This window comes from Pseudophryne corroboree, chromosome 12 (assembly GCF_028390025.1).
Source record: "Pseudophryne corroboree isolate aPseCor3 chromosome 12, aPseCor3.hap2, whole genome shotgun sequence".
Lineage (NCBI taxonomy): Eukaryota > Metazoa > Chordata > Amphibia > Anura > Myobatrachidae > Pseudophryne > Pseudophryne corroboree.
This window is the reverse complement of record NC_086455.1, coordinates 73,015,914-73,031,817: the sequence shown is the minus strand read 5'-3', so window position 1 is coordinate 73,031,817 and position 15,904 is coordinate 73,015,914. Positions and strand designations below refer to the sequence as shown.

The window sequence follows — 15,904 nt, the reverse complement described above, 5'->3', positions numbered from 1 at the left end:
TGGGAATCCAGAAGGGACTGCCCTTGCTCAACTGTTGGTCCTGTAGCCACCAGCCCAGTGACAGGTGAACCTCCAAAGTCAAGTATATCATCTGAGACCTGATCCGATGAGACAGACTGTCCCACTTGGAAAGAATCAACCCCTGCAGAGGGCGGGAATGAAATTGAGCATACTCCACCATGTCAAAAGCCTACACCATGGGGCCCAGTACTTGCATTGCCAAGTGCATCGACACCCTTGGGCGAGAGATGAAGTATCTGATCCTGTCCTGAAGTTTCAGGACTTTCTCTTGAGACAGAAACAGTCTTTGACTGTGTGTGTCCAGCCGTGCCCCCAGGTGCACCATGTTCCTGTTGATGAGCCACCCGTGGGCTTGTAGTAATTTGACCGTGATGCGGGAACACCAGCAGCAGATGGCGCCCGAGCTGGGGGAGGGGCTACAGGTCAAGCGCCTTATCACCTATGCTGTTCCTCACCACCGGGTACTATGGAGCGTTACTAAAGTGGATTTTGTGTAATCCGACCTGTGCTTCCTGCCCTGGTGGATGTAGTGGGGTCCCTGCCATCATAGCGGTCTGTCTCCTAAGACCGAGACTGGAACGCGATTTCGGCAGGTCCCACCTGGGTGACCCTCTTACCTCCTCCCAAAGAAGCAGCCACGCGATCCTGGAGAGCGCCAGCGGCTGTGTGTCTGGGAACCGGCGCACCTCCGCCGCAAGTACCCGAGAACTCAGCCAGTGGGAGTATACGGCGGTGTGGGAGGTGTTGGAGCTGCAGCAAAGCATGTCACTAAGACATAAAAGTGCTGCAGCCCTTGAAGATTCTTCTAACAAAAGCTCTTTTCATGGCTGCCTAACGCAGCCCACACTGTTAAGTGACCTGCTCTGTAGGCACCAACTTACAAACTGAGCTCTAGTGCCCAAAGGCGGGGTTATAGAGGAGGCCATGCAATGCATCCTGGGAACAGTCAAAGCATTAGAGTGTTGATGCCTCTGGATCAAGATCCATCTCTACACCCCGATGTTTCCCTGTGGAACACAGTGTACCCCGCTGCAGAAATTTTAATTAAGGGGCCCAGACCATGCAATCATTACCGGTTAACCAAGACCCTAGCATGGACCCTACCACTGCATCCCCCCCCGGTGGGCCCTTCAGGCCCCAGTCTGACACTGTCTACAGCAGGGGTGGCCAACCAGTCAGTGACAAAGAGCCAAAAAACCTTGTTAGGTATGTGAAAGAGCCGACATCGAGCCGCAAAAATGGAATGTGGCCTTGTGCCTGCTAGATCACGTCCCTGGTATAAAGTACATTAAAAACGCCAGAACGACATAAAATAAAGTTTTAACACCAGATCCATTGAAAAAGCCAGATTCACATAATAAACTTCAGCTCCCCTATGTGTCACTCCAGCCAACACCCTGCTGTCACTCCAGCCAGCTCCCCCATGTATCACTCCTGCTAGCACCCTCCTATGTCACTCCAGCCAGCTCCCGTGAGTCACTCCTGCCAGCACCCTCCTATGTCACTCCAGCCAGCTCCCCCATGTGTCACTACTGCCAGGACCCTCCTGTGTCACTCCTGCCAGCACCCCCGTGTCACTCCAGCCAGCTCCCCCATGTATCACTCCTGCTAGCACCCTCCTATGTCACTCCAGCCAGCTCCCCCATGTATCACTCCTGCTAGCACCCTCCTATGTCACTCCAGCCAGCTCCCCGTGAGTCACTCCTGCCAGCACCCCCCTGTGTCACTTCAGCCAACTCTCTCATGTGTCACTACTGCCAGGACCCTGCTGTGTCACCTCAGCCAGCTCTCCCATGTGTCGCTCCTGCTACCACCCCCCTATGTCACTCCAGCCAGCTCTTCCACGTGTCACTACTTCCAGCACCCTCCTGCGTGACTCCAGTCAACTCCCCCATGTTACACTCTTGCCATGACCCTCCTGTGTCACTCCAGCCAGCTCTGCCTTGTGTCACTCTAACCCACCCTCGTGTATCACTACAGCCCCCCCACCAACTCGTGCCATTGCAGCAGCCACTTATATGTCCTCTGTTTTCCAGTGGGTGTCTCACCTCTAGTATCTGGCTCCTTCAATTTTCAGTCCCTGTAGTGCTGCTGCGTGTCTGGCTGGTGTGCAGCGGTTTCTGTATCTGTTGTGGTCACATGATTTAGAGTGTTGGGAGCCACATTTGAATAAAGAAAGAGCCACATGCGGCTCAAGAGCCACTTGTTGGCCACTGCTGGTCTACAGCAATACAACCATATAGTATATAGTGTATGGGATGGCTATGAAATATTAATAAAAAATAAACATTAGTATAGGTAAAAATGAACAAGTTAAAATATAATCATTATCAATATTTATTAATAAAAAAAAATCAGTATGTTTTTATAAAATATTTTTCAAATATATACGGTGGGATGTAATGGAGTCTCAGATCGCCGGAGCGGCGGGATGCCGGTTAATCTCAGATGTTGTTTTTAAAGTTTAAACACTTACAAGTCAAAACCACGTCTTGTAAGTGATTGCCCCTTTAAAAAAAAAAACATCCGGACTCCATTACATCCCGCCGATAATCTGATATAATATATGAACTTTCAAGGCAGTAACTAGCTAAGTAGTTGAAATGTAACAAACGTCCTCCTAGGTTATATTTCCTTTTTTGACACCTGTAACTATATTTGGACAAATCACCAAGTGTTACCTGGAAAGTTTGTGCAATCTTAACTGCATCCTTTTATAAATATTGAGTGTTGTTTCTTTTTCTCCTAAAGACAAAGAGGATATCCGGCTGAGAAGGGAATCTGCTCACACGAAAACTCGCTTGTTCACCCCAGCTGGCACCTTTAGTCGCATTTTGAAGGGGGTATTAACCAACAGACCGATAGATGGGGAGCAGCATAATTTCCTGCGGGGACTTCACTTACACAAAGATTATCATAAACACTCCCAGTATTCCACATGGAAAGGTAATGTGATATGGAAAGGTTATATACCCTCCTCAGTTAGCAGAGTGGAGTACCCTTGATGTCAGGTACATTAAAATTCCTAGAAGCAATGGTCTTATACTTTGCAATCAGGGCTGAGTAAGGTTTGTGAGGCACCATAGTGCGACCAACTTGTGGGGACCTCTACCAAGAAAGCTGTCAATATGGCATGTAGAGCTTCCAGGTTCCATTATGCTACACAGAAACCCGAGTTCACTTTATGCAACAGTGCCTCCATGCAGGTGATATACCTATGTGTGTGGGTGGGTCCCCTGAGTGTGTGGCCCTGGGCGAGTGCTCTGTCCGCGCTGTAATTAACTTGTTTATCTGGCACTGTTTGCAATCTCCATACAGCAATTTATGCGGAGGAAAGAGACATCTCCTAGATAACGCTTCTGCAATAAGCTGTTACAGTATATCTACGAGGTGGCCTCTCTGCAGAAAGTACTTTCTTAGCAGAACGTGGAATCAACATGTTAATTATATAGAAAATCAGCTTGTCAACAGTCATCATATCCACATAAAAATGTCGGCATTTCAGCAATGCTGACAATGAACATGTTGGCATGTTTATGATGTCCACATTGACCAAGTAAACATTCAGCACGTCCTAGCTGATGTTATGTCAACATTGATTGAATGTTGACGTGCTGGTTTTCTTCTCTAACCCTAACCTAATGGTAACCCTAAACTAAAAGTAATGCTAACCCTAACAGCAATCCTAACCAGGGGCATCACTGGGGTGGGGCGTTGCTTCACGCAAAGGGGGCATGGCCTTGAGGACTGACCCCAGTTTTCATCACTCCGGGTGTGTGCCCAGCATTCCCAGGCTGCCCCTGGACACTCGCCTGGCTGCATTTCCGGCTCCTACATTGTGACAGGAGCCGAGTGCTGCACGTAATGTGACAGTGTAGCACCCAGCTCCCGTCACTGAGGAGTCGGCATTTTGCTGTCACCCCTCGAAGGGTGACACCCAGGTGCGGCTTGCATCCCCTTAGTAACGCCACTGACCCTAACCCTTACCCTAATGGCAACCCTAACCCTAATGGAAAAGGCAACATTCTGTCAACATTGACCTTCTGCAGTCGACATCATGAATGGTGATCTGGTGCTTGACGACATCATACCGTAATCAACTACTAAGTGACTTCTCTGTGCACATTGGAATCATCTACTAATATGATTAAATAGTTTTTTTCCAAACGTTTAAAAGGTCCAGAGGGACGGGGAGTCAGAAATCAAGAAGGATAATAGGGGAAGGGGTACAGGAGGGGGGAGGTAACACGTCCATCATGCAGTATAGTTGTTGAAGCCATTTTGAGCAGAATGTAAAATGAAAGTGAGAGAATAACAATCGCACACGAGTACTAGAGAGCACTGATCATCCATGTAGCTTCTATCAGTACAGTAGGGTATGTTCTCTACTAGATGGGTTCTCAACAGGAGGTGTCAGCAGTCAGTGGAGGCGTTTAATGCAGGTATTATGTGACTTGTAGTAGTACGTAGCATCATCGGGTGAGACAAAAGGTTTTACACAGTCATAAACTGGGTTGGATGATTCCCTATGCACAAGGTACCAGCAAAAAAGGGGGACAGTGTACTGACTGCTATTAACCAATCAAAAGGAAAACAAATGGACCATATCCAATAACATGCACATAAACCTGGGAAATTATGTCATGTTTATTATTGTTTTGCAGATACCAATTTGGATATCTTCCCTAATAAGCTCACTACACTTGCGGAAAATCTGTGCCTTGTAGATGCCGGATATTTCATTAATGCCAGCTTCCCTCCATTACTCAGGCCGGAGAGGAAAGTGGACATCATTATATCTTTTGATTATACTCTAGACACACCACTTCTGGTAAGTCATTTGTCTACTTATAATCATTTTTCTATCGACTGTTTATGTTTAGGTGGCAGGCAATGTTTAATTCAACTGTTAAATTCAGTCTTCAGGACGTGACTACCTAGACCCTGAGGGGGAGATGCACTAAGCAGTGAAAAGAGTAGAGAAGTGAGCCAGTGGAGAAGTTGCCCATGGCAACCAATCAGCATTGCCGTAACATTTATAATTTGCATACTATACAAGTATACAAAGCAGCTGATTGGTTGCCATGGGCAACCTCTCCACTGGCTCACTTCTCTACTTTTATCACTGCTTAGTACATGTCCCCCTGAGTTTAGTATCCGGAGCCAGTGACCAGCCTTTTTCCATAAAGTGATCTAAAATAATTGTTTTCTTTACTGTTGGGTTAGGACATCCTGTGTGCAGGGTCGGACTGGCCCACAGGGGTACATGGGAAACCATCGGTGGGCCCCACTGCCTGAGGGCCCACTCCTTCCTCTTGGGATCAGGTTCCAGACTGTATTATACATGGTAGATATGTGCTTTGCACTGCACAAGACTATTGTGCATTTCAAGTCTCTGTGGAGGCTGGCCACACCCCCTGTGTAGGCTGGTCACACCCCTAAATATTGGCCCCTATCACTGCATTCCCATGGTGGGCCCTTCATACCCCAGTCCGACACTGCCTTTGTGTGTATTGTTATCTCATCACTAGCTTTATTTTCAGAGCATCTGTTTCTGCCCAAAGGGCTTCATTATAGAAGCGTTATTGTGAGAAACTCCTGAAGCTGTCTTCTATGGAATGCTATGACAGTATACTGCAAGCTACGGTTCTGTTGATCCCTTTATCCCTATAATATACTGTATATGACACAGAAATGACTGTCAAAATGATGCAGGCACATTTTTTTCTGTGGACGCCTTCATGCCACGTTTAAATTAATGTGTGATTGAATAGCTTATGTGCCACATATAGGTATCAGTTACTGATAGTATTCTCTCACTATGGGTCTATGTACTAAGCAGTGGAGAGAGATAAAGTAGCAAGAGATAAATGGTGGTATCCTATTATCCCCGATGCAATTTCGGCAGTGAACGGGTGGATAGAGTGATTAATGACCAATGATCATTATCGCAGTATCCAATTAGAGGCTGTTTTTAACTGCCGAAATTGGACCTGCGATAACCCATGGGATCAGAGTTAAGTTCCCGATCCCATGTGTTTTCGCAGCTCCGGTGGTTGCTTATCAGGAATTATGTACACAAAGCATAAGTGGCGGCATCGGAGGGAAAGGACGACAGCATCGGAGCTAATTGGATAGCCCCCTGGCGATCAACTTAATATCGTTAAAGTACCGCTGCTAATAGGATATCCTCCAAAGTACCAACCAACCAGCTCCTGTCATTTTTCAAACACAGCCTGTAACATGACAGCAAGGAGCTGATTGGCTGGTACTTAAGGGGATATTTAAATAGGATTTTAATTACCTACCAGTAAATCCTTTTCTCGTAGTCCGTAGAGGATGCTGGGGTCCATATTAGTACCATGGGGTATAGACGGGTCCACCAGGAGCCATTGGCACTTTAAGAGTTTAATAATGTGGGCTGGCTCCTTCCTCTATGCCCCTCCTACCAGACTCAGTCTAGAAACTGTGCCCGAGGAGACTACATACTTCGAGAGAAGGAAATACACAGATATTGTTGAGATTCATACCAGCTCACACACAACAGGCAAATCCGGCGGAAAACTCAGCAACAGCTGAAACAGTACTGAAACAGTAAAGAACGCAGAACTTACCCAGGATAGAACCAGGCAGTACTGAACTATAAAATCAATGCAGGAAAACGCAGCGCTGGGCAGGCACCCTACATCCTCTACGGACTGCGAGAAAAGGATTTACCGGTAGGTAATTAAAATCCTATTTTCTCTTACGTCCTAGAGGATGCTGGGGTCTATATTAGTACCATGGGGATGTACCAAAGCTCCCAGAACGGGAGGGAGAGCGTGGAGGCTCCTCCAAGACTGCTTGACCAAACTTGAGGTCATCAGAGGCCAAAGTATCGAACTTGTAAAACTTAGCAAACGTGTTCGACCCAGACCAAGTTGCTTCTCGGCAAATCTGTACAGCCGAGACACCCCGGGCAGCCGCCCAGGAAAAGCCTACTTTACGAGTAGAGTGGGCCTTAACAGATTTTGGACACGTCAATCCTGTCATAGAATACGCATGCTGGATAGTGAACCTAATCCAGCGCAAAATCGACTGCTTAGAAGCAGGACACCCAATCTTCTTGGGATCATAGAGAACAAACAGAGAGTCAGATTTTCTATGACGAGCCGTCCTCTTCACATAATTCTTCAAAGCCCTCACAACATCCAAGGCCTTTGAAGCAATTGAGGAGTCAGTAGCCACTAGCACCACAATAGGTTGGTTGATATGGAAAGCCGATACAACCTTAGGCAGGAACTGCGGACGAGTCCTAAGTTCCGCCCTATCTTCATGGAAGATCAGGTAGGGACTTTTACAAGACAAAGCCCCCAATTCCGGCACACGTCGAGCAGAAGCCAAGGCCAACAAAGTGACTGCCTTCCACGTGAGGAACTTGATGTCCGCCTCCTGTAGAGGCTCAAACCAAGCTGATTGTAGGAACTGCAACACAACATCAAGATCCCAGGGTGCCATCGGCGCCACAAAGGAAGGTTGAATGTGCAGAACCCCTTTCAAAAAGGTCTGAACCTCAGGGAGGACAGCCAACTGTTTCTGGAAGAAAATGGACAAAGCAGAGATCTGGACCTGACAGAGCCCAATCTCAGTCCCATATCCACACCTGCTTGCAGGAAAAGGAGAAAACGCCCAAGTTGAAACTCCACCGCAGGAAATTTATTGGATTCACACCAAGAAACATATTTTTAAATTCAATGGTAATGTTTAGACGTTACCCCCTTCGAGCCTGTATTAGGGTAGGAATAACTTCACTCGGGTTACCCTTCCAAGCTAAGATCTGGTGGTCAACCGCCATTCCGTCAAACATAGCCGTGGTAAGTCTTGATAAGTGAACGGCCCCAGCAGCAGCAGATCCTCCCGAAGAGGTAAGGGCCGTGGATCTTCCAGCAGAAGATCCAGTAGATCCGCGTACCAAGCCCTCCTTGGCCAGTCTGGAGCAATGAGGATTGCCAGAACCTTTGTTCTTCTTACTATTTGAAGAATCCTTGGAATCAGAGGAAGTGGAGGGAACACATACACTGACGTGAACACCCACGGTGTTACCAGTGCGTCCACCGCCACTGCCTGTGGGTTTCTCGACCTGGAACAGTACCTCCGCAGCTTCTTGTTGAGGCGGGAGGCCATCATGTCTATGTGAGGAACCGGTTACCTCCTCGAACACCTCCAGATGGAAGCCCCACTCTCCTGGATGGAGTTTGTGTCTGCTGAGGACGTCCGCTTCCCAGTTGTCTACTCCCAGAATGAAGATTGGCGACATCGCCATCGCGTAGCTTGCTGCCCAGAGGAGGATTTTTGACACCTCTGACATGGCAGCCCTGCTCTTCGTTCCGCCTTGTTGGTTTATGTAGGCCACTGTGGTCACGTTGTCTGACTGCACCTGAACATACCAATCCTGTAGAAGGTGTGCTGCTTGCAGAAGACCATTGTACACGGCTCTTAGCTCCAGGATGTTTATTGGGAGAAGGGATTCTTGATTTGACCACCTACCTTGGAAGGTTTCCCCAAACTCTTAGACTTGCATCTGTGGTGAGAAGGATCGAGTCCAGAACTCCGAACCTTCTGCCTTCCAGAAGGTGTGGTAGTTGTAGCCACCAGAGGAGCGAAATCCTGTCTTTCGGTGACCGACGTATCCTCTGGTGCATGTGTAGGTGATATCCCGACCACTGGTCCAAGAGATCCAGCTGGAAGGATCGAGCTTGAAACCTTCCATACTGGAGAGCCTCGTAGGAGGCAACAATCTTCCCCAGAAGGCGGATGCACTGATGAACCGATACCCGGGTAGGCCTCAAGACATCCCGAACCATTGTTTGAATCACCAATGCTTTCTCCACTGGTAGAAACACCCGCTGCACATACGTGTCTAGGATCATCCCCAGGAAAGACAGCCTCCTTGTTGGCTCCAGATGGAACTTTGGAAGGTTCAGGATCCAACCGTGCTCCTTGAGCAATTGTGTCGTGAGAGCAATGGATTTTAACAACTTCTCCCTGGACGAGTCCTTGATTAGGAGGTCATCCAGATACGGAATTATGTTTACCCCTTGCTTGTGGAGGAGAACCATCATCTCTGCCATCACCTTGGTGAAGACCCTCGGTGCGGTGGAGAGGCCGAACGGCAACGCCTGAAACTGACAGTGATCGTCCAACAGTGCAAACCTGATATATGCCTGATGTGGTGACCAAATGGGAATATGGAGGTACGCATCCTTGTTGTTCAGGGACACCAGGAACTCCCCCTCTGTCAGTCCAGGAGATGACAGCTCTCAGAGACTCCATCTTGAATTTTAACTCCTTGAGATAAGGGTTCAAAGACTTTAGGTTCAGAATTGGATGTACCGAACCATCCAGCTTCGGTACCATGAAAAGGTTCGAATAGTAACCCTTGTTCCACTGATGGGGTGGAACTGGAACAATGACCTCGGACACCACCAATTTTCGGATAGCCTCCAGAATAATTGTTCTGTCTGCCAGCAGAGCTGGCAAGCCTGATTTGAAGAAATGGTGAGGTGGGAGAGTTTGAAACTCCAGCCTGTATCCCCTGGACACAATGTCTTGTACCCAGGGGTCCAGGCCTGACGACATCCAGACGTGGCTGAAATGCCGGAGTCTTGCCCCCACCTGACCTTCCTCCAGGCTGAGCTGTCCACCGTCATGTGGATGACTTTGGGGTACCAGAAGCAGGCTTCTGGTCTTGGGAACCTGCGGGAGCAGGCTTCTTTCCTTTAGCACGACCACCTCTGAAGAAGGGGTGAGACTGCTTGTTCTTTCTAGGCCTCGTGGGCCGAAAGGACTGTGACGTAACAGGTGTAAAAGGCTTCTTCGTAGCCGGCGCAGCTGAGGGGAGAAAAGGAGACTTACCCTCGGTAGCCGTGGAAATCCACGCATCCAGTGCCTTCCCAAAGAGAGCCTGACCCGTATATGGTAGGCCCTCCACACTTTTTCTGGAGACGGACATGGAGGAGATCCCCGCAGCCATGGAACCCAGGTCCTTTATGGACTCTACCAGGAACCCTGCAGAATCCTGAATATTACGTAAAAATAAATCAACGTCACCTTTATCCATCGTAGTCAAGTCCTCCTGCAGAGCGATTGACCACCTGGCAATAGCTTTAGAAATCCATGCGCAAGCAATAGTAGGCCGCAGAATAACCCCTGAAGCCGTGTAAATGGATTTTAGCGTAGCATCCACCTTGCTATCTGCCGGGTTCTTCAACACGGTAGATCCCGGGACTGGTAAAACCACCTGTTTTTATAGTCTGGAGACAGAGGCTTCAACTGTCGGCAGAGACTCCCACTTCTTTCTGTCTTCCTCTGGGAAGGTAAAAGCAACCAACACCCTCTTAGGGATCTGGATTTTTTTCTCTGGATTTTCCCAGGCTTATGCAAAGATAGCATTTAATTCCTTAGATGCCGGGAAGGTGGAGAGGAGGGAAGGGGGGGCGGGCCACTATCCGTGAAAAAGGCCTCCTCAACCTGCTCAGGAGTTGTGTCAGAAATGTGTAACACATCCCGTACGGCTTCAATCATCATCTGCACCCCCTTAGCAAGTGATGCTGTCCCCCACAACACATCCCCTTCACCGTCTGCATTGTCAGAATCGGTGTCTGTGTCATCCTGCATGATGTTAGCAAGTGCACGTTTGTGAGAATATACCGCAGGGGACCCTGAGGGAGAAGTATCTGACCATACAACCATAGAGGATTGCAGTACTTGAGTAGCATGCTCAGTCCTAGCAACTCTTTCAGAAATCTGAGAAATAGTCCCCATAAGAGAGGCTAACCATTCTGGCTCTCTAGCCGGGATCTGCGCTACAACAGTGCAATCCTGATTACATGGGATGGGATCTTCCTGAGAAGATAAATCCTCTGCAGCATATGAAACAGAATCCCTAGACATGTTTGCAAATACACACCAATCATCCCACATACAAACAAGGCACTGGGCAGACAGAGTTTCCCCCCCAAGATTGACAGAGAGACACAGAGATTGGAGCCAACCCACACACAGCGCTATTATAGGTATAGGGAGACCCTAAACCAGCGCTGACTGTGTCTCTTAATAGGTGACACAGCCTTTACACAGCCTCCCCTTCCTTCTACAACCCCTGGTACCGTACAGATAGATGGAGTTGCACTGGAGGGACTGATCTTCCACTTGCATCCGACTGCAAGCAGGAAAATGGAGCTGAAACGCTGCTGGGTCCACTCTGAGAAGCTTCGCCCCCCTAATGGCGATGTCCTCCCACTCTTCTGAGAATATACTGGCCTGAGGATTTTGTGCTGGCTGAGATCTGCAGATCCCGACAGGCTTGATTTGGTCAGTGTAGGGTCAGGTGCTGGCTCAGGGCGCCCCTCACAGCGCCGCACCGCAGTACCGCTGAGCCGTCCGGGAGCGCAGTTAATACTGTGCTCCTACCCTGAAGCCGCCATCTTCACACCGACCCCCCGCTTGTTAGGGGGGTTGGGGTCTCACTCGCCACACTTCAGCTCTGCAAGGGGGTGGCGGCCAGCTGCTGGGGCGAGCGTTCCCCTGTGGCGGGGCACAATCTATCCCCTCTGGAGCTCAATTTCCAGACAGCAGAGACAGTGGCTCAGACCCCGCTGGGGGGACACTGCTCCCCCCCTCAGTCCCTCGTTGCAGGCGGGCTGGTGCCAGCAGCCTCCTGTAAAATAAATAAATTCTAGAATAAACTTTACTAGAAAAGCTCAGTAGAGCTCCCCTAGCTGTGACCGGCTCCTCTGGGCACATTTTCTAAACTGAGACTGGTAGGAGGGGCATAGAGGGAGGAGCCAGCCCACACTATTAAACTCTTAAAGTGCCAATGGCTCCTGGTGGATCCATCTATACCCCATGGTACTAATATGGACCCCAGCATCCTCTAGGACGTAAGAGAAATAAACATAATAATATCATAAAAGCTGGAAAATGTTATATTTATGTTTCTTGGAGATAGTTTTGTTAAATAAAAAAATAAGAATGTACTCACCGGTAATTCTATTTCTCGTAGTCCGTAGTGGATGCTGGGTACTCCGTAAGGACCATGGGGTATAGACAGGCTCCGCAAGAGACTGGGCACTCTAAAAGAAATATTAGGTACTATATCTGGTGTGCACTGGCTCCTCCCTCTATGCCCCTCCTCCAGACCTCAGTTAGGGAAACTGTGCCCGGAAGAGCTGACATTACTAGGAAAGGATTTGGAATCCAGGGTAAGACTCATACCAGCCACACCAATCACACCGTACAACTTGTGATAACTATACCCAGTTAACAGTATGAACAATAACTGAGCCTCATTCAAAGATGGCTCATAACAATAACCCTTTAGTTAAGCAATAACTATATACATGTATTGCAGAGAGTCCGCACTTGGGACGGGCGCCCAGCATCCACTACGGACTACGAGAAATAGAATTACCGATGAGTAAATTCTTATTTTCTCTGACGTCCTAGTGGATGCTGGGTACTCCGTAAGGACCATGGGGATTATACCAAAGCTCCCAAACGGGCGGGAGAGTGCGGATGACTCTGCAGCACCGAATGAGCAAACTCAAGGTCCTCCTCAGCCAGGGTATCAAACTTGTAGAATTTTGCAAAAGTGTTTGAACCCGACCAAGTAGCAGCTCGGCAAAGTTGTAAAGCCGAGACCCCTCGGGCAGCCGCCCAAGAAGAGCCCACCTTCCTCGTGGAATGGGCTTTCACTGATTTAGGATGCGGCAGTCCAGCCGCAGAATGTGCAAGTTGAATCGTGCAACAGATCCAACGAGCAATAGTCTGCTTTGAAGCAGGAGCACCCAGTTTGTTGGGTGCATACAGGATAAATAGCATGTCAGTTTTTCTGACTCCAGCCGTCCTGGAAACATAGATTTTCGGGGTCCAGACTACATCCAGCAACCGAGTAGCCGCAGGCACCACAATAGGTTGGTTCAAATGAAATGCTGATACCACCTTAGGAAGGAATTGAGGATGAGTCCTCAATTCTGCCCTGTCCATATGGAAAATCAGATATGGGCTTTTACACGACAAAGCCGCCAATTCTGACACCCGCCTGGCCGAAGCCAAGGCCAACAGCATGACCACCTTCCACGTGAGATATTTTAACTCCACGGTCTTAAGTGGCTCAAACCAATGTGATTTTAGGAAATCCAACACAACGTTGAGAACCCAAGGTGCCACTGGTGGCACAAAAGGGAGCTGAATACGCAGCACTCCCTTAACAAACGTCTGAACTTCAGGCAGTGAAGCAAGTTCTCTTTGAAAGAAAATAGACAAGGCCGAATTCTGGAGTTTTATGGATCCCAATTTTAGGCCCATAGTCACTCCTGACTGTAGGAAGTGCAGAAAACGACCCAGCTGAAATTCCTCTGTTGGGGCCTTCCTGGCCTCACACCAAGCAACATATTTTCGCCATATGCGGTGATAATGTTTTGCTGTCACATCCTTCCTAGCTTCTATCAGCGTAGGAATGACTTCATCTGGAATGCCTTTTTCCATTAGGATCTGGCGTTCAACCGCCCTGCCGTCAAAAGCAGCCGCGGTAAGTCTTGGAACAGACAGGGCCCCTGCAGCAGCAGGTCCTGTCGGAGCGGCAGAGGCCATGGGTCCTCTGAGATAATTTCTTGTAGTTCTGGGTACCAAGTTCTTCTTGGCCAATCCGGAGCAAAGAATATTGTTCTCCCTCCTCCTTTTATTACAATTCTCAGCCCTTGGGTATGAGAGTAAGAGGAGGGAATACCTAGACCGACTGGAACACCCACGGTGTTACTAGTGCGACCACAGCTATCGCCTGAGGGTCCCTTGACCTGGCATAAAACCTTTTTTAGCTTTTTACTGAGGTGAGACGCCATCAAGTCCACCTGAGTCAGTTCCCATCAATTTGCAAACTGCGTGAAGACTTCCTGATGAAGTCCCCACTCTCCCGGGTGGAGGTCGCTCCCGGAATGAACACGGCTGACAGTGCGCTTATTTGATTCTCCGCCCAGCGAAAAATTCTGGTGGCTTCTACCCTGCTCCTTGTGCCGCCTTGGCGGTTTACATGAGCCCCTCCGGTCTGATTGGATCAGAACCGGTTGGTCGCGAAGTAGGATTTCTGCTTGACTTAGGGCGTTGTATATGGCCCAATAGTTCCAGGATATTGATGTGAAGCCAAGTCTGTTAACTTGACCACAAACCTTGGAAATTTCTTCCCTGTGTAACTGCCCCCCACCCTCGGAGGCTTGCATCCGTGGTAACCAGGACCCAGTCCTGAATGCCGAATCTGCGGCCCTCGAGAAGGTGAGCACTCCGCAGCCACCACAGGAGAGACACCCTGGCCCTAGGGGATAGGGTGATTAACCGATGCATCTGAAGATGTGATCTGGACCACTTGTCTAGTAAGTCCCATTGGAAGGTCCTCGCATGGAACCTGCCGAAGGGGATGGCCTCGTATGATGCCACCATCCTTCCCAGGACTCGAGTGCAGTGATGCACTGACACCTGTTTTGGTTTTCAATAGATTCCTGACCAGTGTCATGAGCTCCTGGGCTCTCTCTATCGGGAGATAAACCCTTTTCTGGTCTGTGTCTAGGATCATGCCTAGGCGAGCTGTAGGAACCAACTGCGACTTCGGAATATATAGAATCCAGTCGTGTTGCCGTTTCACTTCCAGAGAAAGTGATACGCTGTCCAGCAACTGCTCTCTTGATCTCGTTTTTATGAGGAGATCATCCAAGTATGTGATAATAGTGACACCTTGCTTCCGCATGAGCACCATCATATCCGCCAATACCTTGGTGAAATTGGTAATGACAATCCCGTACCGCAATTCTGAGGTACGCCTGATGAGGTGGATAAATGGGGATCTGAAGGTATGCATCCCTTATGTCCCGATTCACGATAAAGTCTCCCCCTTTTCAGGCTTGCAATGACCGTTCTTAGCGATTCCATCTTGAACTTGAACCTTTTCAGGTATATGTTTAGGGATTTTAATTAAATATGGGTCTAACCGAACCGTCTGGTTTCGGGATTACAACATGGTCGAATAATAACACCATCTTGTTTAAGGAGGGGACCCTTGACCACCACCTGTTGAAGATACAATTTGTGAATTGCATTTAACACTGGCTCCCTCTCTTGGGGGGAAGCCCGCCGGGCCATCGGTGAGGATGCATCTTCTCACAGTCCAGCCTGTAATCCTGTGACACAATTTCTATTGCCCAGTGATCTAACAGGGAGTGAACCCACTTGTGGCTGAATTTACGAAGGCGTGTCCCCACCGGGCCTAGCTCCGCCTATGGAGCCCCAGCGACATGCAGTGGATTTTTGTAGAGGCCGGGGAGGACTTCTGTTCCTGGGGACTAGCTGTGTTGTACAGCTTCTTTTCCTCTGCCCCCGGCTCTGACAAGAAAGAATGCACCTCAGACTTTCTTGTTTCTTTATTCGAAAGCTGCATTTAATAATGTTGTGCTTTCCTAGGCTGTGCAGGAATATAGGGCAAACTAGCAGAATTACCCACTATAGCTGTGGAGACCAGGACCGAGAACCTTTCTCCACTCAATCCTCAGCCTTTCATATGCCTCTTAAGTCGGCATCATCTGTCCAATATATATTCTACAGGACACGTCAAGCAGAAATCGACATAGCTTTGACTCTAGGACCCAGTATACTCATGTCCCTTTGGGCATGCTTTATAATTATATATCTATCTATCACTTAAGACAGCATCTTAATATATTTATATGCATACTAGGGTCTCAATCTCTGCTGATAAGGTACCTGTTCACGCTGCCACAGCGCTATAAACCAATTCCGACACAATCGCCGGTCTGGGTAGTCTAATATAATGTGCACACTATCTGCAGGATCCCTGAGA

The 15,904-nt window shown here is 48.6% G+C and overlaps 1 protein-coding gene across 1 annotated transcript in view; it reads left to right on the top strand.

Annotated features, from left to right (window-relative positions):
- Positions 1-15,904, top strand: part of LOC134979927 (cytosolic phospholipase A2 delta-like) — a 180,918-nt gene that overhangs the window by 139,441 nt on the left and 25,573 nt on the right. Inside the window, exons 17-18 of the mRNA XM_063946540.1 lie at positions 2,773-2,967; positions 4,686-4,852. Of these exons, the coding sequence (XP_063802610.1) occupies positions 2,773-2,967; positions 4,686-4,852 (362 nt within the window). The remainder of the gene's footprint in view (positions 1-2,772; positions 2,968-4,685; positions 4,853-15,904) is intronic.